General features: G+C 40.9%; 2 protein-coding genes across 3 annotated transcripts in view; both read left to right on the forward strand.

Moving 5' to 3' along the window:
- LOC115537203 (Schwann cell myelin protein-like) overlaps nucleotides 1–4,877 on the forward strand; it is a 39,923-nt gene extending 35,046 nt beyond the window's left edge. The window contains exons 1-8 of one of the 2 annotated variants that reach the window (XM_030348930.1): nucleotides 79–139; nucleotides 172–286; nucleotides 512–581; nucleotides 1,522–1,899; nucleotides 3,616–3,939; nucleotides 4,071–4,343; nucleotides 4,430–4,502; nucleotides 4,621–4,743. In XM_030348930.1, coding sequence (XP_030204790.1) covers nucleotides 515–581; nucleotides 1,522–1,899; nucleotides 3,616–3,939; nucleotides 4,071–4,343; nucleotides 4,430–4,502; nucleotides 4,621–4,660 — 1,155 coding nt within the window. In that variant the 5' untranslated portion in view covers nucleotides 79–139; nucleotides 172–286; nucleotides 512–514 and the 3' untranslated portion in view covers nucleotides 4,661–4,743. Of the gene's footprint in view, nucleotides 1–78; nucleotides 140–171; nucleotides 287–511; nucleotides 582–1,521; nucleotides 1,900–3,615; nucleotides 3,940–4,070; nucleotides 4,344–4,429; nucleotides 4,503–4,620 lie in introns of those variants that run through there. The other variant, XM_030348931.1, reaches the window with a different exon arrangement.
- Nucleotides 107–13,687, forward strand: LOC115537199 (sialic acid-binding Ig-like lectin 13). Its single transcript, XM_030348924.1, has 9 exons — nucleotides 107–171; nucleotides 8,556–8,670; nucleotides 8,896–8,965; nucleotides 9,900–10,277; nucleotides 11,197–11,520; nucleotides 11,634–11,906; nucleotides 12,029–12,101; nucleotides 12,306–12,330; nucleotides 13,400–13,687. Exons 3-9 carry the CDS (start codon nucleotides 8,899–8,901, stop codon nucleotides 13,595–13,597), a joined length of 1,338 nt encoding a protein of 445 aa, XP_030204784.1. The 5' UTR covers nucleotides 107–171; nucleotides 8,556–8,670; nucleotides 8,896–8,898; the 3' UTR covers nucleotides 13,598–13,687.
- Nucleotides 13,688–16,509: the final 2,822 nt, after the last annotated feature.

Consider the following 16,509-nt stretch of genomic DNA (forward strand, 5'->3'; position numbering starts at 1 on the left):
GATCAAAGTAACTCTTTACTTAGTGCAGTGAAGTCCTCACTCAAGGAGAATATTACACACATTTACTAATAACTGACATCAAGGTTTATTAGCCGTGCATGGATCATAAAGAGTGGTCACATAGGGTCAATCACTAAAGGTGGAAGTATCTTTGGTATTGAATCACTAAAGGTGGAAGTATCTTTGGTATTTAAGTAGACCTAGATCTAACAGCGCATTAGTGCGACACAGTTCTTCTTTTAGAACAAACTGCCCGTTGGCTGTGAAAAAGCGCCTACTGCTCACGGTAAGGAATTAAAACAAACATTAAAACATTTCTTTAAAGGCCTAGAATAAACTGATTAATGCATTTTCTTGTAACTTTTGTTGCTCCAAGTAGCCTACTGTATTTCCATATTCGTTATTTGTTGTATTTGTAACAAGGAGGAATGTACAGTAGGTACCTTAACCCAGGACACATCAAAAACTAAAACTAATGTACCTTGACTACTTCTTTGAATTCATGATGTAGGAGATGAGGTTCACAAGATGCATCACGATGATGCAGTTTGAAATACTACTGAACGTCATCTTTGCTGCAGGTGAGCGGTGTTCAATTGTTATATTGTGAATATTTAGTTCCAAGTATTGAATATGTTTAGGCATTGGCTCGCCAACAGACCTGTCAGGGGCAATTCAGAATTTTGGAAATTGGACCTCATTTCCAAGTGAGCCAGTGTGTTATTTATCATTGGAGACCATTTTCCACACGTTTCATTCAGTCCTTCTAGTTGCAGGGATCGCTGGTGCTAGGCTAGCGCAAGTCGACGGTTTCTGCTAGCCTGCCAATAAAAACTGTTTTACCCACTCCACAGTGCAGCCGAGGCAAATCAATTTTAATGCCAGACTACCGATGTTAATGTCTGTGTTGATAGAATTATGTTAGAAATTAAAACTGCCCTTGCATCGCAATGAACGCATTACATTTTGTAGTAGTAGGTGCCTAGGATATATCAGTTTGCCGCTGCCGTAGCCTGCTTTCAACTATAGTGAAGTATAAACTAAATGCAATGCGATGCAAGGGTAGTTTTCTTTCTAACATTATTCTATCAACAGACATTTACATTGATAGTCATGCGTGTACTGTGGAGTGGGTAAAACTGTTTATATTGGCAGGCTAGCAGAAACCATCGACTTGCCCTAGCCTATCACCAGCGATCTCTGCAACTAGAAGGACTGAATGAAACGTGTTAAACGGTCTCCAAAGATACATAACAAACTGGCCCACTTGGAAATGAGGTCCGATGTCCAAAACTTTGAACTACCCCTTTCATGGACCCAGAATGAGTCATATGTTTTACATCTAATGGACTAAATGCTAATCTGCATGTAATCAATCTCTGAAATGAAGCCGGTATCCATGCTCAGGATGTTATGCCGGTCTAGTAGAGGAGGTGTGGCCAGGCTGTTAGAGGAGGGTGTGGTGGGACAGGAAGGATGCATGTCATGGGCCATTTTGTGTAAAAAATGCTTGTGTTGCAGGTGGTGAGGAATCCTGTGCTGCAGGCCTTAAAGCATCTTTGCCAAACAAGATGGAGGCATTGAGCGACACTTGTTTGCAAATTCCATGTTCATTTGATGCAGTACCACCCTCTCTACTGCATAAAAACCAACCTTTTATTGGTTTATGGCTAAAATCGACCTACGATTTTGGGCCTCATCCAGAAAGTGTGGTTTTCAACAGCAGCAAAACCCAAAATATCTATCGAATAAGTATCATTGGGAACATGAGTGAATACAACTGCACAACCGTTTTTGCAAGGCTGAACTCAAGTTATGCTGGCACATATTACTTTAGAGTCGAAAACAGCCCTTTCAAGGCAACTGACTTCTGCTCTCCTCTTACAATCATTGTTAAAGGTAAGAGAACCCTTTTTGGTTTGGGGGTCAATTTTTTGATTAGTCATTATTATAATTATTTTTATTCCTATTTCAATATTATTACAGGGTTCCTACACATTTTCCATTTCAAAATTCCAAACTTCTCCACACTCAAATTTTAAGACGTTTCAGACAGGATTTTCAGTCAATATTAAGCATCTGAATACCAATTGTTAGAGGCTTATATCTTAAAAAATCGGCAGAAAACATTGAGAGGCTACCGCTAGATGCTTTGACGAAGACGACAGTGCTTTTACCCCTGCATATGGCTTAAATTTGACGAATCCCCCATGTTGGAGATGTCAAACTATTTCAATCCTTCATCAAGTCGCAAAGTCGTGCAGTGAAAGTTAACCATGGTAACCAGACAACGTTCTCAAGACAGCTTGATTAGTTTCATATCATCGACAGGTAGGCTATGTTGTGTTAGTAAGCTTGTTATGATTTGTATGTATTCATATATTTTATTTTACAAAGTGAGATAATAGTCTGTAAACAACCCAACAATTTTTTCCATACTCTTTAATTTCTATACTGATCCAGCAGGGGTGTCAACAATAATCGATTCGGCGATGCATCGCAATGCGGGGCATGCACGATTCAGTATCGATGCGTCAACGTGCCATAATCGCTTATGTCGCTGTATATTTTCGGGCCTCGAGTGGACAATAGAGTTGTGAAGTACATGCTAAGCGGCGGCGCTAGCTAGCAACGACGACAACACTAGCCTGATTTCCACCGGGGACGTAAGCGCTGCGGAACGGCTGCGCCGTGGTCACCGCTGCTGATCGCTGCCACTCTAATCAATGAAACCATTTCCACCGGCTCAGCAGCGTCCCAGGAGCGGCGCGCAGCACCGCAGCGCTACCATTCCGTAGCACTTCTATTGTTGACGCGAACCGTTGCTGAACCGCGTCAATTTCAACAGAGCAGATCGGGGGCAGGAAGTGAAAAGGTAAAAGCCATAGAGCATCCGGTCAATTTTCAAAATAAAACACAAACGTCATGACCAGTGGCACCAGGTCAGCAGTCGATCAAAGGTTCTCAAATGGTCAGCAACATGGACGACGAGAGACTGATTGTCGAAGTGGAGCAACATTAAATAATTTATGAAATCTATCATCCTTTTTATAAGGATAATGTCAGAAAGGACAAAGCCTGGCATTTAATGGCAGTAGGTTTGGGAGTGGAAGGTGAACAAATTTGCCTTATTGTGTGCAGTAGAATTTTGATGCATCGCAATGCATCGTAGAATTGAATCGAATCGTTATCTGGTGAATCGTAATCCAATCGAATCGTGAGGGCAGTGCCAATGCACACCCTTATTATCCAGACATGGAAATTACTCAAAATAAATTCCATACTTTTCCATACTGCGTAGGAACCCTGTTATTATGATCATTCTTAATTTTTGCCTACTTCCTGAATAGGTAACCTTTTTCTCCTTGTCTATAATTTAGGTATCGATACCACATAATTGTAGTTTCCCTTTAAAGAATGTTTTAACAATGTTTTATGCCAGTGACATATTGTAATAATACTTATTATGGACTTTGGATTGTGGCACAATTCATTTTCCTCCCCATGATTATTCTCCCCTGTACTGGTCAACACTGAACATGCTGCATTCATTCATGTGGATATTAAACCTACAGTTCAGCCTAATTCAAATGTTTCTTGAAAACAACAACGTAGATTCAGCCCCAGCACCCTCCATACAGACCCTCCTGGAGAGACCACTAACGGAGGGGAGCAGGGTAACGTTCACCTGCAGGGCCATCGCACCCTGTCCCACCCAGCCGCCTCACCTGAGCTGGAACCAGTCAGGAGGCCCTGAGGGCCGGCCGGAACCGCACGGAGACCAAGAGCCTAACGTCAGGACCCGGCGGCTGAATATCACTCTGTCGGACCGACATGACGGGGTCCGCCTCACCTGTCTGGCGGAGTATCCGGTAAACGGCCCAGCTGGCGGGCCCAGCATCAAAACAGCAGAGAGCGTCGTGACGCTCAACGTTTCCTGTGAGTGACCAGCAGACGGTCCAATCAGTGAGCCGGGGCGGCTGAGAAGCGGAAAGCGTTTACATACTGCATTCAAATCCGTCAACAGCGGAACCAGTTTGAAATTGAAGACTTATCTTGTGTTCCTGTAGATTCCCCGAAGGATACCCAGGCCTCCGTCAGTCCCCCCACGGTGTCGCTGGGCAGTGTGGTCAACCTGACGTGCACCAGCAGAGCCAACCCCCCCGTTCTCCGGTTCACCTGGTTCAGGAGCAGTGCGGAGGGACCCCTGAACGTGTCAGATGGACCTTTGTACAGCTTCAATGTGTCCAGCTACAGAGAAATATACTACTGTGTGGCCATGAATCCCTTGGGAAACCAAACATCAAAAGAGATTAAGCTCACCATCAGCGGTGAAAGCGTTGGTAAATCAACTTCTACACATATCCCAATATACTACAATCTCTAAATGGATATGACTATGTGATCTACCATGATTTGTCCCCTCCAGGATTGAATGTCCCTCTGATAGTGAGATTCTTAATCGGTATCGTCTTCTTTATTGGTCTGATCATCTCTGTCCTGTAAGTAAAACACACACACACAATTTAGCTTGAACAATGATGAATCAAGATGAACCTTACCAGCATGTGTGCTGGGTCCGTCTCAGTTCTAACCCGTGATCCCACCTCATGTTTATAGGTGGTTCCTGGAGAAACCTTCTACACAGCAACCGGTATAGGAAGCAGGCACTGCGTTATGGGTGGCCCTGACGGACCTAGGACCACCCACTGTTCAACAGGCCCACCCAAAACCTTTCTTGAATGCTTTATTTTTTCTATTGATATTGATGCTTGATCCGATTTGCGTTAAAAGCGGTAGGCTATTGTTTTAGTTCTTATAGCCTAGGCTACAATTGAATGCATCTTCTTTGTATTAAAAGCCAAGCTCAGTCTGTTGCTAATGATATCGAAATATTGTTGAAAACTTAAAACAATTATACAGAATTCTGAAATAGTTTGCCTCATATTATATGAGCATAACTAAACTAGATCATATAGTTTAGTTATACGGGCGCGAGAATAACTCTTGCGCCCGGTGTGAGTACTAGATGTGTTCGGCTCATGGCTGACAGATCGGCTCGGGGGTCCCGATGCCCAATAATGACGCACTTCCTGTAAACGATGTCATTAAATGTGCATGCGCTTCCCTCAGTAGCCGGCACTTCAGTTTTTTCGTTGTTCAATTGAAGACAATTTTGGCACATCCAGTGATTGATTTGTTCAATGCACCTCCTCAGTGCTTGTATCGGTCTCCTGGCGATATGCGAATGGATTCATTGCTAAGAAGTAGGTAGTTATTTAGCTGTTGATATATTTGCTTTCTGCCAAATCTTAAATACATTGCACTTTCTAAAAGGCTTTTTTAACTTTGCTTTTATTTTCTATTTGAATACTAAAATGCCTTTTTAACTTTCTATTTTACCCATTTCTTTGCATACGTTTTCTTTTACTTATCTACTATTTTATTTTATTGTATGACAATGTTTATATGTGAAGCACTTTGAGTCTGCCTTGTGTATGAAAAGTGCTATATAAATAAAGTTGCCTTGCCTTAAGTTAGATATGGGCCTATAATTGTTCATGATTGATGTATCTATATTGTTCTTTTCTTATAAGTGACTTGATGACTGTTGTTTTTAACAAGCATTGATTTCATACATCTACAAGTAAGTCATTTAATTGCTATGCAAATGTATAGAATAAATCCAAGTCATACAAATGCTTAAAATAATACCTTAAATGGTATTGAAATGTATTTAATCAGTCCTTCAAAAGTCTTAAAAATGCCAATACATTTGGATTAGGATTTTGTCAGACATTTTTATTATGTTATTTATAAATCCCCAAATAATTTAAGCAGAAGCATCTATCAGTCAAAAATGCATCTCACATTTACACCTTAGTCAGTTAGTTCAGTATGGCATTTAATGTGGTTTTAGAAATTCAAGTCTGAGTCTGACTACACCAGGATTGGTCTTGGTGTGTGCTTTCTAACATAACAGCTGTGCACTGACATTTAATTGTTAATCCCTTGCACCAAAGAACATTACTTCAGTCTTTGCAATCGTTCAATTGAAGACAATTTTGGCACGTCCAGTGATTTCAGTAGTTATTTAGCTGTTGATAAACAGCTTTTTCAATGATTTTGCTTAAAAATGGTAAGTTAGATATGGCTTGATGACTGTTGTTTTCAGAGCCTGTGGGAATACACCTGTGCGTTATCGCCACTGCAGGCCACATGAATAAAAAACGATTGAAGTTTGCTATTGCGAACTAACTTCACAGAGGGGGCGAAAGCTGGGGTTTCTTCCAACGTTAAAACAGTACGCCTAAGCGTTCGAACATTTCGTAAAGAATGTTAGACAGTATCACAACCACAAGTAGTCTGCCCTAGTTCTAGAGATCATTAAGCTTGCAAAAGCAAAAAAAATCATTCTTGTTAATCCACTTCTTTTTACTTACCGACATGAATATCTGAAGATCCGACTTCAAGGTAGATCTCTTGTGAACCGTGATTTACAAGGCTTCTTTTTTTACCGCGAAAAGAGAAAGATCTCGCGTGGACCGCGATTTAGAAAAGTACAAGTTACGCCTCCTAGTAGAAGTTACGCCTCCTACTACAAGTTACGCCCACTACAAGTTACGCCCACTACAAGTTACGCCTCCGTCTTGCAGGATGCAGACAGACCCTACTCTGAATAATTGTGGGGGGGAGTGCATGAGTTTTGGTCAGAATGCCTGATGTAGGCTAGATTTGATTGAATGCGTGTTGTGAATTGAGAACAGCCAGCTCATGATGTGATACAGCGTTCAGCTGTGCAACAAATATTCGTTCATTTTCAATCTTGATGACTTTAGTAGTTCTGTGTGTAGCTAGCCACACGTTTGCACCTTCTGAACTTAAACATGCAGTTACTCCTCTTGTTTATTTTGGTAGCTTAGCCATGTCAAGTCATGTTGTCAACATTGGATACATGGAGCAGAACATAGTGGGTCATATGTCCGATGCATTTTGGAAATGAATTTCCAATCCAGGTTGCAATTGGGGATAAGGGCTTATTGAATAATTTAAAGGAATTGGGAAACCCATTGATATGTTTGTCACTTGATGTGGAACAAGGTAATAGTGCAAAAATAACCTGAAGGATGCAGAAAAGGTCTTGAGATGGTGCGCATTTGATCCAGATTTTTTGCCTAAAAGATGTGACGCAAGATTTAAGAGGTGGGGGTCGCAAGGTTTAACAGCATATTGCACATTTTTGCATAAGGGGACCATGCATAGCTTTCAAAATCTGAAGAGGCAGTTTGGCTTCGATAAGGGAGATTTTTACAGATTCCTTCAGGTCCGGCAATATATTGACCAGATACAGAATGGGTGTACACAAGTAGGCTGGGATAATATTCTGTTAAAAGTGTTTATAGATGCTTATTCTGCTGGCTCTAACCAGAAACTTATCTCAAGACTCTACAAGGGGTTACAACAAACAAAATGTAGTTCACTGTATGCAAAACAAAAATGGGAACATGAAGGAAACTTTGTTCTAAAGGACGAAGATTGGGAGAACCTATGTGAGATACAGTGGAAAACTTCCAGTTCAACTGTATGGCGAGAGTTTTGCTGGAAAAACCTTGTAAGGTTCTTCATCGTTCCAGCTCAAAAGAGGCACTACACAAATTCTTCGGCATGCTGGCAACAGTGGGGGTGCCTCGAAGCAAATCATTTCCACATATTCTGGTCCTGTGTATCATTGTTTCCATTTTGGCGGGAGGTTTATAAAGTTATGCAAAGCATTTTTCAGTCGGACATTCAATTTAAATTTGATTCTTTATATATGGGTGCCTTAACATCAGAAAAAGTTTCTTGTAAAGTCAAATATTTATTTTGGATCCTAAGTGCTGCTAGTAGAAAAGCTATTACTAGAAGGTTGTTAAAACCAGGAAAACCTACTGTGGAGGTATGGATTGACATTATCGATGATATTTTTAAGATGGAAAGGATCACTTTTGCTTTGAGACTGCAACATTTTTTGAAAAGATGGGAAACGTATATCACACCAATACGACCATCATTTGTCTAAAGTAGATTGTTGTGTCCTTTTTGTTTTCTTTTATTTTCCCTCTGTAGAGGGCTTTTTATGTCACTGAGGTTTACCCCAAAATGTTTTTTTATTGAGTTCTTGTTCTTATTTTACTATGTTTAAAAAATGTTGTTGTTAAGTTGATGTTGTTGTTCTGCTATCCACTTCTCTTCTACCTTGGACAATACGGGCAAGATGCTGATTGGTCTGTAATTACAAATAGCCTGAGAACTGCAACCCCACATCTGGCTAATATGTGGTTGAGAAGAGGAAGTACCACAATACTGTAAATAGCATTTCCTGCTTTCCACAAGCCATGTTCTCCTTTTCAGTTCAAGTGACAGGAGTATTAGGTCTGATCAAAGTAACTCTTTACCTAGTGCAGTTTAGTCCTCACTCAAGGAGAATATTACACACAATTACTAATAACTGAAATCAAGGTTTATTAGCCGTGCATGGATCATAAAGAGTGGTCACATAGGGTCAATCACTAAAGGTGGAAGTATCTTTGGTATTTAAGTAGACCTAGATCTAACAGCGCATTAGTGCGACACTGTTCTTCTTTTAGAACAAACTGCCCGTTGGCTGTGAAAAAGCGCCTACTACTCGCGGTAAGGAATTAAAACAAACATTAAAACATTTCTTTCAAGGCCTAGAATAAACTGATTAATGCATTTTCTTGTAACTTTTGTTGCTCCAAGTAGCCTACTGTATTTCCATATTCGTTATTTGTAGTATTTGTAACAAGGAGGAATGTACAGTAGGTACCTTAACCCAGGACACATCAAAAACTAAAACTAATGTACCTTGACTACTTCTTTGAATTCATGATGTAGGAGATGAGGTTCACAAGATGCATCACGATGATGCAGTTTGAAATACTACTGAACGTCATCTTTGCTGCAGGTGAGCGGTGTTCAATTGTTAGATTGTGAATATTTAGTTCCAAGTATTGAATATGTTTAGGCATTGGCTCGCCAACAGACCTGTCAGGGGTAATTCAGAATTTTGGAAATTGGACCTCATTTCCAAGTGAGCCAGTGTGTTATTTATCATTGGAGACCATTTTCCACACGTTTCATTCAGTCCTTCTAGTTGCAGGGATCGCTGGTGCTAGGCTAGCGCAAGTCGACGGTTTCTGCTAGCCTGCCAATAAAAACAGTTTTACCCACTCCACAGTGCAGCCGAGGCAAATCAATTTTAATGCCAGACTACCGATGTTAATGTCTGTGTTGATAGAATGTTAGAAATTAAAACTGTCCTTGCATCGCAATGAACGCATTACATTTTGTAGTAGTAGGTGCCTAGGTTATATCAGTTTGCCGCTGCTGTAGCCTGCTTTCAACTATAGTGAAGTATAAACTAAATGCAATGCGATGCAAGGGTAGTTTTCTTTCTAACATTATTCTATCAACAGACATTTACATTGATAGTCATGCGTGTACTGTGGAGTGGGTAAAACTGTTTATATTGGCAGGCTAGCAGAAACCATCGACTTGCCCTAGCCTATCACCAGCGATCTCTGCAACTAGAAGGACTGAATGAAACGTGTTAAACGGTCTCCAATGATACATAACAAACTGGCTCACTTGGAAATGAGGTCCGATGTCCAAAACTTTGAACTACCCCTTTCATGGACCCAGAATGAGTCATATGTTTTACATCTAATGGACTAAATGCTAATCTGCATGTAATCAATCTCTGAAATGAAGCCGGTATCCATGCTCAGGATGTGATGCCGGTCTAGTAGAGGTGTGGCCAGGCTGTTAGAGGAGGGTGTGGTGGGACAGGAAGGATGCATGTCATGGGCCATTTTGTGTAAAAAATGCTTGTGTTGCAGGTGGTGAGGAATCCTGTGCTGCAGGCCTTAAAGCATCTTTGCCAAACAAGATGGAGGCATTGAGCGACACTTGTTTGCAAATTCCATGTTCATTTGATGCAGTACCACCCTCTCTGCTGCATAAAAACCAACCTATTATTGGTTTTTGGCTAAAATCGACCCACGATTTTGGGCCTCATCCGGAAAGTGTGGTTTTCAACGACAGCAAAACCAAAAATATCTATCCAATAAGTATCATTGGGAACATGAGTGAATACAACTGCACAACCGTTTTTGCAAGGCTGAACTCAAGTTATGCTGGCACATATTACTTTAGAGTCGAAAACAGTCCTTACAAGGCAACTGACATCTGCTATCCTCTTACAATCGCAGTTAAAGGTAAGAGAACCCTTTTGGTTTGGGGGTCAATTTTTTGATTAGTCATTATTATAATTATTTGTATTCCTATTTCAATATTATTACAGGGTTCCTACACATTTTCCATTTCAAAATTCCATTTTTCTCCAGACTAAAATTTTCAGACATTTCAGACAGGATTTTCAGTCAATATTAAGCAATTTGAATACCAATTGTATTAAAAAATGGGCAAAAAACATTGAGAGGCTACGGCTAGATGCTTTGACGAAGACGACAGTGCTTTTACCCCTGCATATGGCTTAAATTTGCCGCCTCCCCCATATTGGAGATGTCTAACTATTTCAAGCATAGTTTGCATCTAGCTTTATTTTCCCACTTGGTATCCTTCATCAAGTCGCACAATCGTGCAGCGAAAGTTAACAATGGTAACCAGACACCGTTCTCAAGACAGCTTGAATAGTTTCATATCATCTACTAGGTAGGCTATGTTGTGTTAGTAAGCTTGTTTTGATTTGTATATATTTATATATCTTTTTTTTTAAGTGAGATAATAGTAAACAACAAAAAAAAATCCATACTCCTTACTCAAATTAAATTCCATACTTTTCCATACTGCGTAGGAACCCTGTTACTATGATCATTCTTGATTTTCGGCTACTCCCTGAATAGGTAGAAATACTTGTTCTCCTTCTCCTAGAATTTAAGTATCAATACCACATAATTGTATTTTCACTTTAAATAATGTTTTAACATTGTTTTTTGCCAGTGTCATATTGTATTTATACTTATTATGGACTATGGGGTGAGACACACTTTGTCCCCATGATTATTCCCCAATATGGAATGTACTGGTCAACACCAAACATGCTGCATTCATTCATGTGGATATTGAAGCTACAGTTCAGCCTAATACAAATGTTTATTGAAAACAACCACGTAGATTCAGCCCCAGCACCCTCCATACAGACCCTCCAGGAGGGACCACTAACGGAGGGGAGCAGGGTAACGTTCACCTGCAGGGCCATCGCACCCTGTCCCACCCAGCCGCCTCACCTGAGCTGGAACCAGTCAGGAGGCCCTGAGGGTCGGCTGGAACCGTACGGAGACCAAGAGCCTAATGTCAGGACCCGGCGGCTGAATATCACTCTGTCGGACCAACATGACGGGGTCCGCCTCACCTGTCTGGCGGAGTATCCGGTAAACGACCCAGCAGGCGGGCCCAGCAACAGAACAGCAGAGAGCGTCGTGACGCTCAACGTTTCCTGTGAGTGACCAGCAGACGGTCTAATCAGTGAGCCGGGACGGCTGAGAAGCAGAAAGACTTTACAACAGCGGAACCATAGCTTGAAATTGAAGACTTATCTTGTGTTCCTGTAGATTCCCCGAAGGATACGCAGGCCTCCGTCAGCCCCCCCACGGTGCCGCTGGGCAGTGTGGTCAACCTGACGTGCACCAGCAGAGCCAACCCCCCCGTTCTCCGGTTCACCTGGTTCAGGAGCAGTGCGGAGGGACCCCTGAAAGTGTCAGATGGATCTTTGTACAGCTTCAATGTGTCCAGCTACAGAGGAATCTACTACTGCGTGGCCACGAATCCCTTGGGAAACCAAACATCAAAAGAGATTAAGCTCACTATCAGCGGTGAAAGCGTCGGTAAATCAACTTCTACCCGTAGACCCTATACAATACTTTACTTACACATATCCCAAATATATCCCTAGAATTTCAAATGGATATGATAATTGTAGTGATCTACAATGTTTTATGTCCTACAGATTTGAAAGTTTTTCTGATAATTGGTGGATTCTTTGGTACCGTCTTCTTTATTGGTCTGATCATCTGTGTCCTGTAAGTAAAACACACACTAAATCACATCTATATCTATCGATATATATATCAGTAGATGTACATTTAGATATTTATAGATCAATATCTGTAGATATCGAGATCTATATCTGAATAGATCTATAGATATAGATCAAGATTAACCTTTCCAGTATTTGTGTAGGGTCCGTCTCCGTTCTAACCTGTGATCCCACGTCATGTTTTTAGGTGGCTACTGAAGAAACATCAACAGGTAGGAACAACACAATGGGTGGACAGCGTACTCGCATCCTGCACTTATGAACGTATAATAGTTTACCCTAAGAAGGCAAAGTTAACAAGTTTACTGAATTGATTGAAGAAACCAACTTCAATGTGGACGATGTGATGTCATTAACATTTTTGTAGGATGCAGTCATTTCTGTACATCGTCTTAGTTTAAGCATTCTCAAATGTGTTTGCAAAAAACTAAATAATAGGACTTCTTGCATGCATGACAAAAATTCTATATTTTTGCTACAATTTAGCAAATATTCTGATTGAATTAACGCATACAATTGTCTACAAGGAAAGTAGACTAATCAAGCAAATAATCAAGCAAAGAGAAATATGCAAAATAACTGTACTTCAAGAAAGTAATTTTACTTATAAATGTAAGCAGAAGACTGATAGCTGCTCTTCCATCAAGCCTTCCAAGCGTTCCATCGTTTTTTCCCAATTCAACATTTGTAATAACCGCTGGAGTGTGTGTGCACTCCTCTGTGCAAAGCAATTTTTTTAATTAAACAAACCCCAGATTCTGGGTGTCCCAGGCACGTGATTATGCAACGGACACTATTAACTCTTAATCGTTTGGCCCAGGATTGCTGAAAATAAGATGATTAGAATAAAGCAGGGTCAACTGGTATGTAAGATACATTTGTTCTACATTCAGAGGAATTCGACTACAGCACTAAACATGTAGCTGATACGTCAGGAGGAGTTTAAACGACGTTCGGGATCAACTGGGCCCTGGGATATTGACACATTCAGCCAAGCCGCGTTTCTGCTCTTTAGAATATCTCATCTCATACACAAGCGGTCAACCATAGCAGACATTCTCACGGAGCCAACTAAGGGAAAGATAGCCTTCATGTGAACATATTTTAGTAATTCCAATATTTAAACAATATCATAGCTCTCAAAAAATACAGATAATGTACCCAGCTATCTCAATAAACACATATTGTTCAGATGTTATCATAGTCAGTTTGCAATTATTCTATGGGAACCACTTGTTCACTCTTCTTTCAAGTCTTGTGTGTATCAATGCTCTTCCACAGAATCCAACATGCGAGGCGTCAGACAAGCAGGTGGAAGAGGAGATCCACTACGGAGAGATCGACTTTGCCAAGCGAGGTGCTGTGCAGAACCCAGGCCTGGTGTTCCCCCATGGGGAGGAGCAGACCTCAGAGTACGTTGAGATCACTGCTCAACAGGCTATGAACACACAGATCAGAGATGAACTGGAGAAGAGCTGAATAGTTTGGACTGGGATCTCTTTATCATCCACTTATGTCAGTGTAAACATATCCTGCTTCAGCATCTATGGCTGCGGCAGCAAAACGTTTCTAAAACATGGCACCCCTTGTGCTTTTTTGTCTCCAAGGCACCCAATAAACAAAATCAATTTTGTACGACTCCCTGCAGGGTTAGGTGCTGTTTATCAAATCAACAGCACAACAAAAGTTAGGGAGGACTACTTTTATCAAATACTGCAAAGAAACAGTAGGCTGCATTTCATTACATTTTAAGGGACACCTCAGGATAAAATAGTGCGACAGGAGTAAACATGCAATGCTTTGTATAAAGCTGGTATATCTTAATGGTAATGTTTGTTCATCTTTTATATTAAAAAATCTAAATCAGGAGTCAGCAGAATTACATGAAATGGACTGTATTTTTGTGTTCTACCATGCATATATTAATGTTTTATTGGAAGGGACAATTACAGGGCACGCCTTACACAAAACATTTCCCAAAGCACTCACATTTCAACGTGTCACTTGATACAGGGAAGTTCATATATTAACAATGGAAGATATCCATTACTTAAACATTAAAAGCTGAAACAGTTCAGTACTGTTCATCAACATAGTGCGTTGACGGTACTCTCTGTAAATCCGACAGTGAACACACAGTTAGACTTCATGAGTATACTGAGAGGGGTAAGCTGCTTTAGAAATAGTTTCATGCAGGGTTTTTTTTACACATTAAATCCTTCTTCACATTGTTTTAATGTGAGCCTAGCTACTCTGAATCAGTCAACGCGGAAGCTATGAATATAACTTTTATGTGTGTTTGATTGCAAATTGTAATCGGTTTTAATTGTTTTGAAAAGCACGTTTTCACAGCACCATGTTTGGGAAACACTGGCTTATTAAACAGCATTTAAAATAAATTGTAATACTTAAACCTTCAACCAGCTTGTAGCTTGCAATTACCTGGACATATCTTTTGGTAGTGCTGACCAATAATGCTTTCAATAATGTCATCAATAAAATAATTTCCTAGAACTGATATCTTCTACAAATAAGAAATGCTGGCCTCCGCACAGAGACTCATAAAGATAGCATAAAGTCATATTTTTTTTTATAACAAAGCCCACCCATTGAGAGGGAATATATGATTGATCAATTTTACTGTCATTTGAAATAAGTCAAACTAGAGTTTCCGCCCGCTCATTGCGCCTGCGGGTCGCTCAACTGGCGGCCCGCGGGCCATAATTGGCCCGCCAGTCATAATATCTGGCCTGCCAGATTATTCAGAAGTTATATGATTTATTTCTTTGGGAATATCGAATATCTATATCTGTTTGCTTAAATGTAAAGGGCCGGATACAGTGAACCTTTTTTTCTTTCACAACCGTTATTCGAATTTAATTGTATCAAATCCAGCTACTACTCTACTACGCGGAAGGTTAGAGACACACTCGTCACGGTCACGCGTAAGCTGCGGGGGCTGAGCGGGAGTTATTGGAAACTATGCAATATTAAATAAAACGGAACCCCCCTTTATAGGCCTATATACAACAACCATGGCGACCCGACATAACGTATTTTTGTGTGTGCATTAGGGCTGTCAAAATTGCTCAAAAATGACATTCGAATGTTCGTTTGGAAAAAAATCACGAATTCGAACTATTCGAATATCTGGTTGCCTATTTTACGCAGTTGTCGTCAATATGTCAATAATGCGACAAAACCATGGTTCAAATTAGTGGGATATATATATATCATATAAACAGCCCAGTAACGTGGAGGCCTAATCATGAAAAGCCACAACTTTGTATCGCTTGCATTTCACCACACCTGCAAGCGCGCAAACTATAGTAATCTGAAGAAGACGCCCGCTTCTGAATGTTACAAAGTATGCTAGTGGTAACGTTCCTTGCTTTGCTTACCATTTATCGAGAAGGCCTATTAAAATCGATAAAGAAAAAAATGCATGTCGCCTACGTCTTCCACCATGCCAGCGAAAGGGCCAGCACTACGCACCGTTCGGATTCATAAAAAAAACCTGTCTCGGACTTTGCCGAGAACATTGCGTTAAAGCAGCTTTCACCAGCCAGACTACTAGCTCCCTGAGCTCTACTTCGGATGCTTATTGAATGGCATAGCCGAGCTGGAATACCTATATCCAAGTACGGAAACCCCGAGGGGATAAAATACATTCGCTCTTCACAATACTAGTCTTTTACACTTGTACCGCGGGAGTGTTTTTTCACATTCGAATATTATGAGGGACATCGCGAACAGACAGAGGCTCATTCACAAAGCAGATAGAGGCGCTTGTACCGCGGGAGTGTTTTTTCACATTCGAATATTAATTTTCACGTTCGAATTCGCGTTTTTGGATACATTTCGAACGAATATTCGAACTTCGAATATTCGTTGACAGCCCTAGTGTGCATGCACATAGAGAAAGGCAGGAGCTGTTGACAAAAGTCCACAAAAGATTTAAGACGCCAAGCTCTGAGACTTTGCTGTTTAACGCAAGTAGAGTCTATGATGAGGCTACTTCGCCTACCACTATTCTAACGGTGAGTAGGCTATGAACAGAGGTTTGTGTGTGTGTGCGCAGTCAGTCAGCACCCGCCATTGTGTGTGTATGTGCGTGTGCTGGTGTGTGCGTGCAGTCAATCAGCACCCGCCTTGGTTGTGTGTGTGTGTGTGTGTGTGTGTGTGTGTGTGTGTGCGTGCAGTCAGTCAGCTAGGGTTGGGTATCGTTTGGGTTCTATCCGATACCGGTGCCTACTCTGTAGTTTTTAAACGGTTCCAGTGCTAAAACGGAACCGCACACACTTGCATACATGCACGATTTGTTATGAGACACTGAGGTGAATGGCAACGGTGTTTGCTAGCCTACTTGATATGCAAGATTTACGGTTGGC

The sequence above is a fragment of the Gadus morhua genome, chromosome 23 (assembly GCF_902167405.1).
Source record: "Gadus morhua chromosome 23, gadMor3.0, whole genome shotgun sequence".
NCBI lineage: Eukaryota > Metazoa > Chordata > Actinopteri > Gadiformes > Gadidae > Gadus > Gadus morhua.

Coding starts and splice junctions, on each gene's coding strand:
- LOC115537199 (XM_030348924.1), top strand. CDS start 8,899: ATGAGGTTCACAAGATGCATCACGATGATGCAGTTTGAAATACTACTG. Junction 8,966..9,899: donor GAACGTCATCTTTGCTGCAG/GTGAGCGGTGTT, acceptor CTTGTGTTGCAG/GTGGTGAGGAATCCTGTGCT. Junction 11,907..12,028: donor TATCAGCGGTGAAAGCGTCG/GTAAATCAACTT, acceptor TATGTCCTACAG/ATTTGAAAGTTTTTCTGATA.